A 12,835-nucleotide genomic window follows, 5' to 3' on the forward strand; every position below is an offset into this window, starting at 1 on the left:
GGGACTGATCAAGATGGGAAAGGTCCAATAAATCTGCTGGGATACGTCTGAAAACCTCTTCCACCCTGTGGTAGTTACTCTCTTCATCCTTCTGATCACATCCTTTTACACCTGCGTCTACCTTAAGAGACGATTACAAGCCGCCGGCCTTGCAAGGGCGTGCCGTCTACGTGCAAACACGTGGGCAGAATGTGGGGATCCGTACGTGGCGAACACCACCTCCGTACAGATTTGGGAGCACGCCGACACGCCGTAGCATTTTTCCTGCATGAGGAACTTTGGCTGCGTTGGGGCTGCGTATTCACTCCCGTACGGGTGACGTGCTGCCTTCTACAGCCAATGCTCGCACAACGCACTGACTCCGTGCTGCTGGAAGCTGCTCTTGCAGCCAGTGTTGCCAGATATGGCAGGTCTCCCCTCCAATTGGGAAGCCAAATTCTCTTACCTTTTAACTGTTTACTTCGTGCATCAGTGCGTTTTTAAACATATAGTTTGACGGTTTAACATGATTTCTACACAGGCTGAAATGTGGACTGGTTTTTTATTGAAGTGTGGTTTTTATAATGTTTGGGCGGGAAGTATTGAGTCATATCTGGCAACCCTGCTTGCGGCATCAGAACCCAGAGTCTCTGCGGTGGAATGGAGGCGGCAGCAGCCGAGACATCGGGCGGAAAAACTCACGTTCATCGTACTTGCACACGCTTACAACATGCGAGTGAGTAAGGACACGGTACGTGAGCAGTACATTTAAGTACGGCCTCCATACGATAACGTGGCAACGCACGGAGATCGTGCGTTGCAACGCAGCGATGCAACGCAACCGCCAACGGCCAGGCGTGGCGTGCGGGCCACGCACTTACACCTTGCCTTGACGTACTCCCTCACTTCTCTTGCCACTCCCTCCCCACGTTATCAGAAAAACGTGGCGGCCCAAAAGAAACGTAGGGACTAAAAACACCCGGGGTGGGTTGTGACCGTCGCTTAACCTGTGAAATCTTGATTAAAAGCTCTCGCTGCTTCTTTCTTCTGTCCTCTGCGATCTCTGCCCAGGTTTTTTTTTCAAATTCTGTCTGTTCCTCCATCAGCAGAGTCCGACATGTCCATTGGGCGGCGAGTCATTACATGACCGCCAGTTTCCTAACGAGCCCATTAGCGGCTCCAGGCTGGCCTCTCCCTCTGGACCCATTCACTCCTACAGACATTTCCATTTCTTTAAATCCTGTACTTTTTCTAACCCCCCTCCCCGACTGCTAATTATCACCTTGCTTTTCATCTCCCTTCACGTCTCGCAGTCCTCTGACCTACAGGGCTTCAACCACCCTAAAGCTGCTGCCCTTTAATTCATTTGTTTCCAAACAGGACATATTGTTGTCATTTCCAAAACATTTTTTCTATGTCTCACATGATACACGATTAAAACCTGGATTATGGTTTAGTTTTAGACAATGTCACAGCGAGAAAGGAGCAGAGAGCGTCTCTGTGGACATTTTGTGACTGGAACAGCCACATGGAGAAAAAAAAAACTGATGAAGATGTATGAAGTACTGTGCAGCAAAGAAAGAAAAAAAAAAAAAACCTCAAACACAAACACAGACAGCCACAAAAGCAGAAAATCCTGGTATCAACACAGTGGTGACAAACAAAAACCACAGAGGAGACTATTATAGGATAATTTTCATGATCATCATGTTTACTCTTTTGTCCTTGGTTGGTTGGTTGCTTGGTTGGTTGGTTGCTTGGTTGTCGGGTCTTTTGCTTTGGTTGGTGTGACGGAAAACGTTTTAAAACAATTAATGTAATCGTCAGTCTCAATGACGTCTTTCAGTCTTTAACAACACTGTTCTGTGTCTTAAATGTGGAATGAGCTGTTCGCCATCTGTTTTCTGATCACCTCTTTAATCAGGCCTCATTGGAAGTCTTTTAAATATAAAAACTGCTAAAGTGAATTATTTTGAGATAAGTGGGTAAGCTTAACTGTCATTTCCCCCCCCAAAAAATGTTTAAGCTCAAAATGAGCGTTTGTTTTCATACCGGAGGTCTAATGCAGAACAACTGAACGATGTGGTTGTAACAGCGGCTCTTTGAAATTCCCAAACCGTTATTGACACTTGAACATCCCTTTTGAGGCTTCGGATGCTTTGAAGCAGCAACGAACGAGAGAAATCTCACGTACATTGCACAACAAGACTCCCCCGTCCACGAGGCTAATGAGTTATGTGATCAGCTTTAATGTTGTGGACAAGTTTTGGACTCCTACACATAGACAAGCTTACACAACAGTTAAACTGCAACCACGCAACCAGACTGGCCAACAAGCATGCGGCCGCTTCCCGTCGACCACTGCTGTGAATAACAGGGGCGCCACCGACTCCCACTGAGGTTTCCTCCACCAGCCAGGCTCCGCCGCCCGTTAACGAGGAGCCACCGGCTATTTTCAGGGCTCAAGAAGAGGATCTTTTATCTTTTTTCAGTTCAGAGAGAGACCTCATATATCTGAAACTGCCCCTTTCTGCTCGCAGTCCATCCCCTGTTGTTGACTAACAAATAGCTTCCGTCTCTTTAGTACTCTGGACGCCTCCTTTCTCCTCATTGGCCGACTTCCAGGAAGGCCAAACAGTGCTGAGGCGGGACTGCTGATGTACTCGTCAGTATGTGTTTTATGTTACATAATACCTTTAACCAGTTTGGAAAACAGTAGTAGACAACTGCATGGTGAATCTGAATAAAAACAGATATGAAGGCAGCTTTGGGTAGTTTCCTCAACATGAATCACTTGGTGGAGGAAAACGTCTCTGATTCACCTCATTTCATATTGCCTGCATATAAAAGAGATCTATTCTATTTCACAGCGTAAACTAACCATTAATCACATCCTCCACAATGCGTGTTGATGTTGTGAAACTGTAAATTCAAAACACTGCAGAGCAAGAAGACTGTTGGGTGCACACGTGTAATTACACGTGAAATTACATCAGATATTTCTTCCTGCTCTGAGCTGCGCCGCTGGAAGGAACCGTGTTGCTTTTGGTCATGTGGCAGTGTAAACTGGGAAATGGAACCTTCACAAGTTGGTAGATGTCCAAGGTTGAGCTGAATGAATATTTTCCTATGATGCATTTTCTTTATTTGGATTTAATCACGGTTATCTGATTAGTAAACACCACATTGATCACCTGAAGCGAAGGACTGTTGAATCATCGTCTCAAACTGCATGACAGGAGTCGGACTGCAGGATTTTCTGCTTTGCAATAAAGCCGAAAATGAGATTTTTTTAAAAAAATGCATATTTACAAGCAATTTCATGAAAGCTTCAGGGAGCCGATACGGAGGGGCTGAAGAGCAACATGTGGCTGAGCTGGACTTACAGGAGACACTCAGAGTTTCATGACATTAAGAGAAAACAAAACTTCTGCTTCGAGCTTTGGGAGTCCGTTTACAGGGTGACGGTGCTTGGAGCCACTGAAAACAGAACTTTTTGAAAACACTCAGGCTGCATCGCCAAGTAGACGGCGGAAATGCTGCTATAAAAATAGTTCTTTGGCACGAGTGCGAGTGGATGGATAAAAATAAGAATGGCGGCCTCCAGAGTGTCAAGACTCGTGTGACACTCGTCTGACAAAACCCAAGTTGTTCGTCCGGTTGGACGATATGTCTGTGCCTTAAGCTGAGAACAACTGCAGTTTGTTTGGAAATAATTTCCTGATGGGATCTCGTCTCATCTCACCGCTGAGCCAAACAAAACACTTTAAACATGGTGAGCCTCACTCGCTGAACTGGCACCTCCAACAGGTAAGACAGAGCCCCGGGAGTCATCCCCGCTCTGACGTCACAGGCTATCATTATCATCTGACCTTTAACCCCCTGTGGAGCCCCACGGGCTGATGGTCAGCCTGCATTACGCTCACGCCAACGGCCGGGTTCGCCCACAGGCTGACGGCGCGGCGCTGACGAGATGGAGACGACAACAGGGCCGATCACAAGGAGTCGCACAATCGGTCCGCTGTAAGATGCACGCGCGATAATGACAGCAACATGAGTACATGAAGGCATTAAGCGGAAGCAGGAGACACTCTGGACTGAGCTGGATTGGAACCTTCCGGATGTTTGAACGCAGCAGAGTGTCCAGCTCGTCTGCAGTCTGTGCTTTAAAGGCCGGGCCAGCGGCAGCGATGACCTACATTTAAAGACTAACCCTGAAACCAGCATCATCCTGGGTCACTCACTTTGAAGCAAATCAGCATGTTTGCAAGGGAAATAATCAACCTGTGTAAAGGCTTAACAATTTCTTGATCTTGAACACGACTAGCCACATGGAGATGTGCAGGCTTCTCAACAGAGTCACAAACTTTGAAATGTTTTCCCCGTCTCAGTGAGGTTATAAAATCCCCGACACGTCCATACAGGTTAAGCTTTCAGCTGGAAATTACAAACAGGCCCGAAAGTGCATTAAGACTCCAAACATATGCTTACAAAATAATGGAACTTAGGTTTGTGATACACTGACCTCTGCCACTGCAGCACTGCTTGTGCGAGTATCAACTGGTGATCCTGACACTGGATCCACAGAAATTCAATATTTCCATGTTTTGAGTCCAGTTCAGATCTGTGCTCGTGGAGGGAATTTAACAGAGGATGACGACAACCTCCATGAGGTGGCATCCTCCGTCTGGAACACACACACGCACGTACGTACGCGCAGCACAAATTGAAACATGGAAAGTTCACTGAAGCCACGTTGTAATTTCCTTCAGGAGGTCATGTGGGCTTCCTGCAGGACTTGTCTGATGACTCACGGCCGTTTGTCTCATGAACAATAATCCGATGCAAACGTCAGGCAGGAAACCGAAAAGTCCACCACAGCGAGAAGAATGAAAACAAACCGCTTCAGAGAGCTGGGTGTGGATTCTGGTGGAGCCGCGTCACCGAGTGCCGACAAATCCCAATCCAATCTCTGACGGAACACGTCACATGTGTGTTTCGAACTGTGTAATTAAAGCTGACATTTGGCTGAGTGTAAAGACATTTGTTAAGATTTACCGAGAGAATGTCAGGGCGGTTGGTTAATCTCAGGTCAAAAGGGCCCGGAACATTCAGTCACACCTTCGCAGGAACTAAAGGTGCCTTCAGGATGAATCCACACGCACACCAGTCCCATTCTTTGAACGCTCGTTCGACAGCCGCCTCATCGTCAGTGTCGAGTGACACGTACTGCATCGCCACATTCTTGCCAAATCACGGGTCTACCTCACATCTGGTTTCCCATATCTTTTGTTTTTACAGCTTGCAAGGTCATCCTGCCAGCCAGATGGTGTGTGTTGAGCCTACGAGCTACGTTTGATGCACACACTCTCTTCAACTCTATTTCCATAGTGCCAAATATGACACAATTCATTTAAAGACACCGTTAAAGAGAAAAGCCAACAATTGCACATGAGTAAGTATAAGCGATGGTGGAAAGGGAAAAGCTAACTTTTAACAGGGAGAAACCTGCAGAAGCAGAGTCAGAGGAGTCCAACCTGAAGTCTATGTGTTCATTACAGAGTCTCTATGATTCCAGGTTTGAAGATTTTTGCATGCAAGAAGTTGTGCATACTAGTTACAATTTAACACGTTTTAATGATCTGCACAAACGTCTATCGGAAATGTTCTCTTCATTGTCACAATATTGACAATCTGTTTGACAAGCAAGTATCCACAACATGAGAGTTCCCTGTGTAACGATGTCTGGAGGCTGGATGAGTTGATACAATACAATACACTGTTCAATACAAGAACAGTGTATTGTGGCGAGCGGTGCGGAGGGTTCACAGATGAGAACGAGCTTTTCCCTTGACACCAACTGCAAATGCTTTTATTTTGACACGCTAAACAGGAACACCATGAAAACAAAAACAACTCTGATGGCAGAGCTGTCCGTGGTGCTGAAACCACCCCTGTAGGGCTGTCCGTGGTGCTGAAACCACAGATAGCTCAGGAGTTGGTCTCTCGTCTTTTAAAAGCTGAGAATGTCTTTATCGTCTCTGGTGCCGTCATCCTGCTGTTAAGCTGCCAACTAGCTAGAGAGCGTAGTAGCGCTGTATCAATTCACTAATGCAGTGTGAACGTAGGTATAGCATTTAGCATAGCATGGTAACGTCATAAGGCAGCGTAGCAATCTGCCTTTTTATGTAAACGATTTTCATATTGGGGAACTGACTGCACATGAACAAACACACCCAGACACTGGATATGACTGCTTTCAGGAGGGGGTGTGGCCTCCAGGAGAGGGTGTGGCCTCCAGGAGGGGGTGTGGCTTTCAGGAGGCGGTGTGGCCTCCGGGAGAGGTGTGGCCTTCGGGAGGTGGTGTGGCCTCCAGGAGAGGTGTGGCCTTCACAGTAAGACAGCGCAGGAGTGACTTGTGTTGCCTCTCTGCCATACCAGGAGACGGTTGTGTCGAGTCATTTGGGCTATGGAGAGCAAAAAATGCTGACATTTTCAAACCTATTGGTACTGTAAGGTGCCGGAAATTGCAAAAAAATAATTATACTGAATTATATTATAATTAAAACAAATAAACAAAATGAATATTTCAATTGAGCCATGGGTAGGAACTGCCTACCCTGACTGCACGTCACTGGTCTTCACTTGTATCCAGCAAACGTGAGGAGCCTGAACTCCAGGGCTCGTCAACGTGCGGACCCCAAATACTTCCGGACTGACCTGCATCCAGAGCAAACGCCATCAGACAGGCAGTGTACTCTGGAATAGAGACACACACAACCACAGAGACCTCAGCAGGCCACAGCGTCTCTGTCTGGTTTGTGTCCAGTCAACAAACAGCATCACTCCTGGCAGATGGACTGTTCCATGTCTCATGTAAGAAAACCAGAAGATTTTTTTAGTTTTATTCATGAACTATGAGCTGTATTGGAGCTTTTTAACATATTTGCAGATGCATTTAATCCACTTAAATGATCCTTAAAATCCTTCATAAAGCCTCATTATGCAAAGATATTGCAGGTGAACAAGTATATTGCTCTGGTTGAACAACAACATTGCAAGTGAAAATGTGTTGCTGGATTTCAAAGAAAGAAAAAGAGATGCGAGAGGTGATCGGTCCCTCTGTGGGTCAAGACTAAAAATACTGCATGTTACAATAAAGTCTGCAAGCAAAAGTGACTGGAGACGTCTTGCACCACTCTCACAGCATCTCTGCTGATTTGCAGCGATCCGACGTGATAAATCACATAGCATATCAAACAATCACCATAAACTCCTCCCGATATTCCTCCCATGCTCATGAAATGAAACGTATTAAATAACAACTGTGGGTTATTTTGTACTTCAGCTCCCACACACATGTAGATCAGGTCCATACTGGAACGGTACAAGTTGTGAAAATGTGAATTTCCATGGAAACAGGGCCTCCGGCTGTAGCAGCCGACCCCGATTGGTTCCTCTGTACATGTCGGTGCTTGTTTACCTCTGCAGCCGGGTCAAACAGTGCGTGGCCGAGCGCTTCGGCCTGGAGACACATGTATTCAAGATGAGTCTCCTGATGCCGTCGCCTGCGGATCCAACAGTTAATTGATTTTGAGACTCTGGGTCATTCACGGTCATCTCTGACTGTCCATCTGCATGAAATAGGAGTTTTACCACCGTCCTGGTTGAGAAGCTGAACGCTCCAGATTGACGGTGTCCATCCTGACTGATGGACGTCTGCAGGACAGCAGAAGGGGACGAGTCGGGACAATGGAGGACGAGCCGGCGTGTGCCTATGGCTTCTTGCTGGACCGCGCGCCGCCGACAAAAACTGCTGACTTGTGAAGAACAATAGGCCGTTTCCGTGGACACTGAGGTTTACTATCGGAGTGAGAAATGATTGAAGCATTCTGTTCCAGCGCAGCGAGGGTCTACGTCCTACGTCCCCCACGGGAGAATCATCACCGACGACCACGTCGTCGTCTGTCAGCTGGAAGGTTGCAGGTTCAATCCCCCCACCAGTCAGGGTGATCAAACAAACCACGATTGTTTCCAAGATGCATTCCCGATGACACTTTTTTAAAGTGTAAAATGTGTAAAAATGAAAGTCAAGCAGTGAGAGTAGCGTTGCAGCGTGGCGGTCGCGAATATTCACATCTCTAAATGAACTCATCCGGATACCCCGACAACAACCGAATATTTTGTATATTTGGGTCCAGTCCCAGTATCCAGGGAGTAAAACTACTCAGTGGGAGGAAAACAACTGACTTTCAGTCAGGAGGCCTATATTTTGAATCCCGCCGAGCTATATTACATTTTGATTTGATGTAGTCGATCACTTTGTGTTTTAAAAGCTAAAATAAAAAGGTACTTATACAAACTCTGACTGATGTTCCATCGGTGTGCCATTAACCGTCCGAACAGACTCTGAAGGAAACCCGAGAGCAGGAGAAGCAGAAGCGCCGTCTCACACCGCGACCCGCTATCATTCGTGAACGAAGCTTCAATTCAAACATGACAAGCCATCATTCTAATACGAAAAGAGAAACCTTCCCTCTCCTCCTGTGTGATCACTTTCTCAATACTCTTATTCCTGCATGAAATACACATCAAACATGCACACATGACAACATACTGCAGCAGCTTTCTGGTGTCATACAGTGACATCTAGTGGAACCGAATGGTATGTGCTGGGAATGCGCGATGCAGTAAAAGTACCGATTTTGTCTTTAATTATAATCCATCCATAAATTTATGAGTCGTCATAAAAACAAAAGCCCAACTGACGGAGGTAATTTATCACTCCTTTAACCATCTGGGTCTCTGTGTCGCGTCGATGTTCTGACAAAGAAACTGGTTGGTGTTGTTTTGGCACGGATCTGAATCAGAGCCTCAGTCCTTCCTGGTTCCTGGTCTGCCTGGAACTTCCTCTTCACACTGAATTTCTACTGAACTTAAGAGAACCGCAGTCTCAACATTCAGAAGAAACGCCTCCGAAGCACATAACATGACCCCGTGTGCCTGTAACGCCGTCGGTCTCCATTAACGGACCCGTGAAGCGGCACCAGTTCACCAAAACATCCTCTTACTCAGTGCTGCCACATCGACAGTCCATCTCCAGATGATCTGCACAGTCGCATCCAGACCGAGGCACGTGTCGGCAGGACCCGGTGAGGAAGATACGATCAATATCGTGACGCAACAGTGAACCTTGTCCTCTCCCAACAATCATGGACGATAAAACAAAATAAAAAACACTAATCGCTGTGACGAAACAAAGGAAACGGGAGTTGAACTGGAAAGATATGATCACTGCAACTGCAGGAACCATGTTAATGAGCATACTTTGTTCTGTTGTGGCTAATTAACTGTGGAGAGACGTTTGCAGGCAGACTGCTGTATCACTACTCATTTAACATTTAACCTTTTACACCGTCAGAGATCATGTGGCTTTCATCGAAGGCCTCGATGGCTCAGGGCCGTTTACAGCCACACGTGACATTAAGGAGGTGGTAGTAATGTTATGGCTGATCCATGTAAATGGGGGGGCCGGCACACTGGCCAGTGTTTCCAGGACAGATTCTAATAAGTGACTGTCGACATGACAACACTGACAACAGAGATCGCTTGGACGTCCAAGAGGTGCTGCACATCTCACTCACACACACACACACACACACACACACACACACACACACACACACACACACACACACACACACACACACACACACACACACACACACACACACACGGGGCTTAAAAAGCCTGGGTTTCGTACAGCCATTAGCTGCACTGCGATTACTAATTTTCCACTGATGTGGCTGCAGTGACGTCAAGCCACGTCCTTGATGGTGAAGCAGCAGCGAGTCACCTGCTGAGGAGTTCAACGTGCGTGTGTGCATGTGTGTGTGTGTGTGTGTGTGTGTGTGTGTGTGTGTGTGTGTGTGTGTGTGTGTGTGTGTGTGTGTGTGTGTGTGTGTGTGTGTGTGTGTGTGTGTGTGTGTGTGTGTGTGTGTGTGTGTGTGTGTGAGTACTTACTGCACAGAGCGATGATGTGGCTGCTGTCCTCGTGGACAAACTTCTTTGTCACTGCTTCCTCCATAATCTGCTTCACCTGTACACAGAAGATTCAGACTCACTGTCACGTCTTCATGCTGCCAGAGGGACAAAGCAGCAGGTGCTCCAGACTGTACGGTGGGACAATACGGTACTTTTTAAGTACCGTATTTGTTCCACCGCGCAGAGCGGGGCATAGTGGGGGGGTTACGGTACGACAAAGCGCACCCAGGACCAACTCTGTCTCTGGTCCCACAACAGAAAGTGTGAACGACTCGGAGACGTCCGGCGAAGAACACGGAAGTGGCCGTCAGTCGTTCTCTTGTGACTCAGGTTAAACTTTCTCACGGTGAACAGCTCCGCCCCCTTTCCCTGAGAGGAGGAGCTCCTGCTGAAGCTCCGCCTCAGGAACAGGAATCTGCCAGTCAAATCGGAGGTTTTTCTGTGACACTTCAGCAGTTTTCTGTGGTCATGCAGAGACATCTAGTGGTCACAGGTTGTACCTACTTCTATTTTTTAAATCTTTTCATTAGTGTTTTCTGCTGGGCAATACGGGACGAACAGCTCTTTTTTAAATCTTTTTATTTGTGTTTTCACTTTTTTTTTTTTGCAACAGAAGGGAAACAAAAACAAGCGAACAGGCTTGAGAATGAAAAGGGTCATTCGATCTAATACATTTTTGTATCGGGCGAAAAAAATAATGACAATATCCACTGAGCCCAGCTTTGCTTCTACGTCCTTCATAAACGTTTGTCTCCTCCCACCCTTAAGTGAGGAACTTAATTCAGGATGCAGATTCATAAGGAACACAAGTAAATAAAATAGAAGAAAAACAGACCAACAAGAAAGTACAACAAACAAACAAACAAAAAAACACGCTTAAAATACACTAAAACACAAGTCCGTTCTTAATATAAGTCACATGAACAGCCACACAACAACACAAATTGTGATTTATAGTCCAGGATATACAGTAAGAAGCATCACGAATATGATAAACGTTTTTTCTCTGGTACTTGTAACTACATGAGAGTCAATAGTTATTTATTGGATGAAAGTGTGAATGAGAGTAGAATTGATAAGCTCTGCAGTATCGGAACGAAGATCTTTGATTCGTGTTCACGATGCAGCTAAAAGCAAAACTTTTTTTTTTTTTTTATTCCTTTTACAAGCGATGCAGCGAACGTAGTTCGTTTCTAATAATACCTCCGGCAGCCGCACCCAAATACCCGCACCCACGGCTTCCAATTATTAGCGCGGCATCCCAGAAAACATGCGAGAGCCTGTGTTGTGATCTGCAGCGTCTCTCGGGAGGCGAGGCTGATTTGAGTTCAGCGCCGCTCGCCTGTCTGGCTTCGCTCCCTCCCAAGGATTAACCTTCGCCGGTAATTATTCCGGGACCCGGCTGACACCCTCCGTCTTGTTTGGGCCTCGTCCACAAATGGCAAGATTTTTAATTGCTCAGTTGTGTGATGATTAGGAACTAAGTTTTGACTGCTGTTGACAAACCTTGACGTCACATCGGCATGAGCTTTGCTGATTGGGATTTGTTCATGAAAGGCGGCTAAATTACACTTTTTCGGGTTACGTTAAAACCACAGCTGGAAAAAAACAACCATGAGACACTGACAAGAGTATCTAGGCCTTAAGTTCTGTCTCATTATAGTTGAATGCAAGATTTTCAATGGCTGTTGACACTTTCATTCCGTAGTACAGTAGGTCCATCTGACTTTTGGAAAAAAGAGTTTTACCCAACATTCATTTTTTCCCCAAAAAATGAAAATAAAACAATTGATCTGAGGAAAGGCATCGCGTGGCCCCAAGAGGCAGAAGAACCGGTCAAACAGGCTATTTGTTCTGTCCCGGTTACATTCCATCACCAGATCAGCAAAAACGAGGAAGTGACTGAAATATTCAGCGGTTACTAAAGTCTGGAGGGGATTCCCAGGGGACCTGGGAGGGGTTGACGTCCAACATTTGTATTATTAACGGGGATTTAACTGTAAACGCACTGAAAACACTGTAGAATCACAACATGATGAACTGAAGGGGCCTTCCTCAGGCGCGCCGAGAAATGCTCAGCAGAAAAAGATATCAGATACTTCTAATAAGTAACCATGACGATAGTGCACATGTCAACAGAAATGTCTTAGTATGATCTGCCTGATTAAAACGTGTGACAAACTGCGAACTCCCACCGAATGGTCTTCACAACAAAGCAGCCAAGCAGCACCGTTGGCCACGGGAACCGAGCGCTGAGCGTTTCCCACAGGTGGACAGAATGAAGACGTGTGAAGCCGGCCCACAGCGAGCGGCCACACCGAACTCCGCCTTCCATCCGCTCACATCCAAGCTAATCCATATCTTCAGTGGGTGACTCAGGGTAATGTGACACCCGGCGGCCGCTCGGAGGGTCGATACCTTCGCCTGGACGTGACCGGCGGAGTGTTGTTTATTAGCAGAGGAGCACTTTAATCAGTGCCGCCTGTCAGGCAGCGCGGAGGGTTTGCAGTTCCGCGTGAGGTCTGGGTACAGCTGGAGAAACGCGGCTGCTGGTGAGCCGTTATTGAATAAAGAGATTCACACTGACGTGGAGGCAAGTCTGCATAACGCAGCATTGCATCTGTTGTAATTTAAAGGTTTGTAACGGGCACTTTCAGACAAGTAAAAAAAACAAACAAAAACAAACATTTGCATTTTTGTTTCAGAGAAGCTTTGTTTTCACAGAAACGGCAGAATGTTGGTGTTTCGCCTCCTCGTGGTTTTCTGTCAGAACAGAGTTCACAGTTTGTCTTCATTTTATCATCCTCATTCA

General features: G+C 46.4%; 1 protein-coding gene across 1 annotated transcript in view; it reads right to left on the bottom strand.

Moving 5' to 3' along the window:
• sgsm2 (small G protein signaling modulator 2) overlaps nt 1–12,835 on the bottom strand; it is a gene marked incomplete at its 5' end in the record, with an annotated part of 62,407 nt that overhangs the window by 40,926 nt on the left and 8,646 nt on the right. The window contains one exon of the mRNA XM_080513836.1: nt 10,003–10,078. Within this exon, the coding sequence (XP_080369962.1) occupies nt 10,003–10,078 (76 nt within the window). The remainder of the gene's footprint in view (nt 1–10,002; nt 10,079–12,835) is intronic.

Source organism: Blennius ocellaris, assembly GCF_963422515.1.
Source record: "Blennius ocellaris genome assembly, chromosome: 2".
In the NCBI taxonomy this organism is placed as follows: domain Eukaryota; kingdom Metazoa; phylum Chordata; class Actinopteri; order Blenniiformes; family Blenniidae; genus Blennius; species Blennius ocellaris.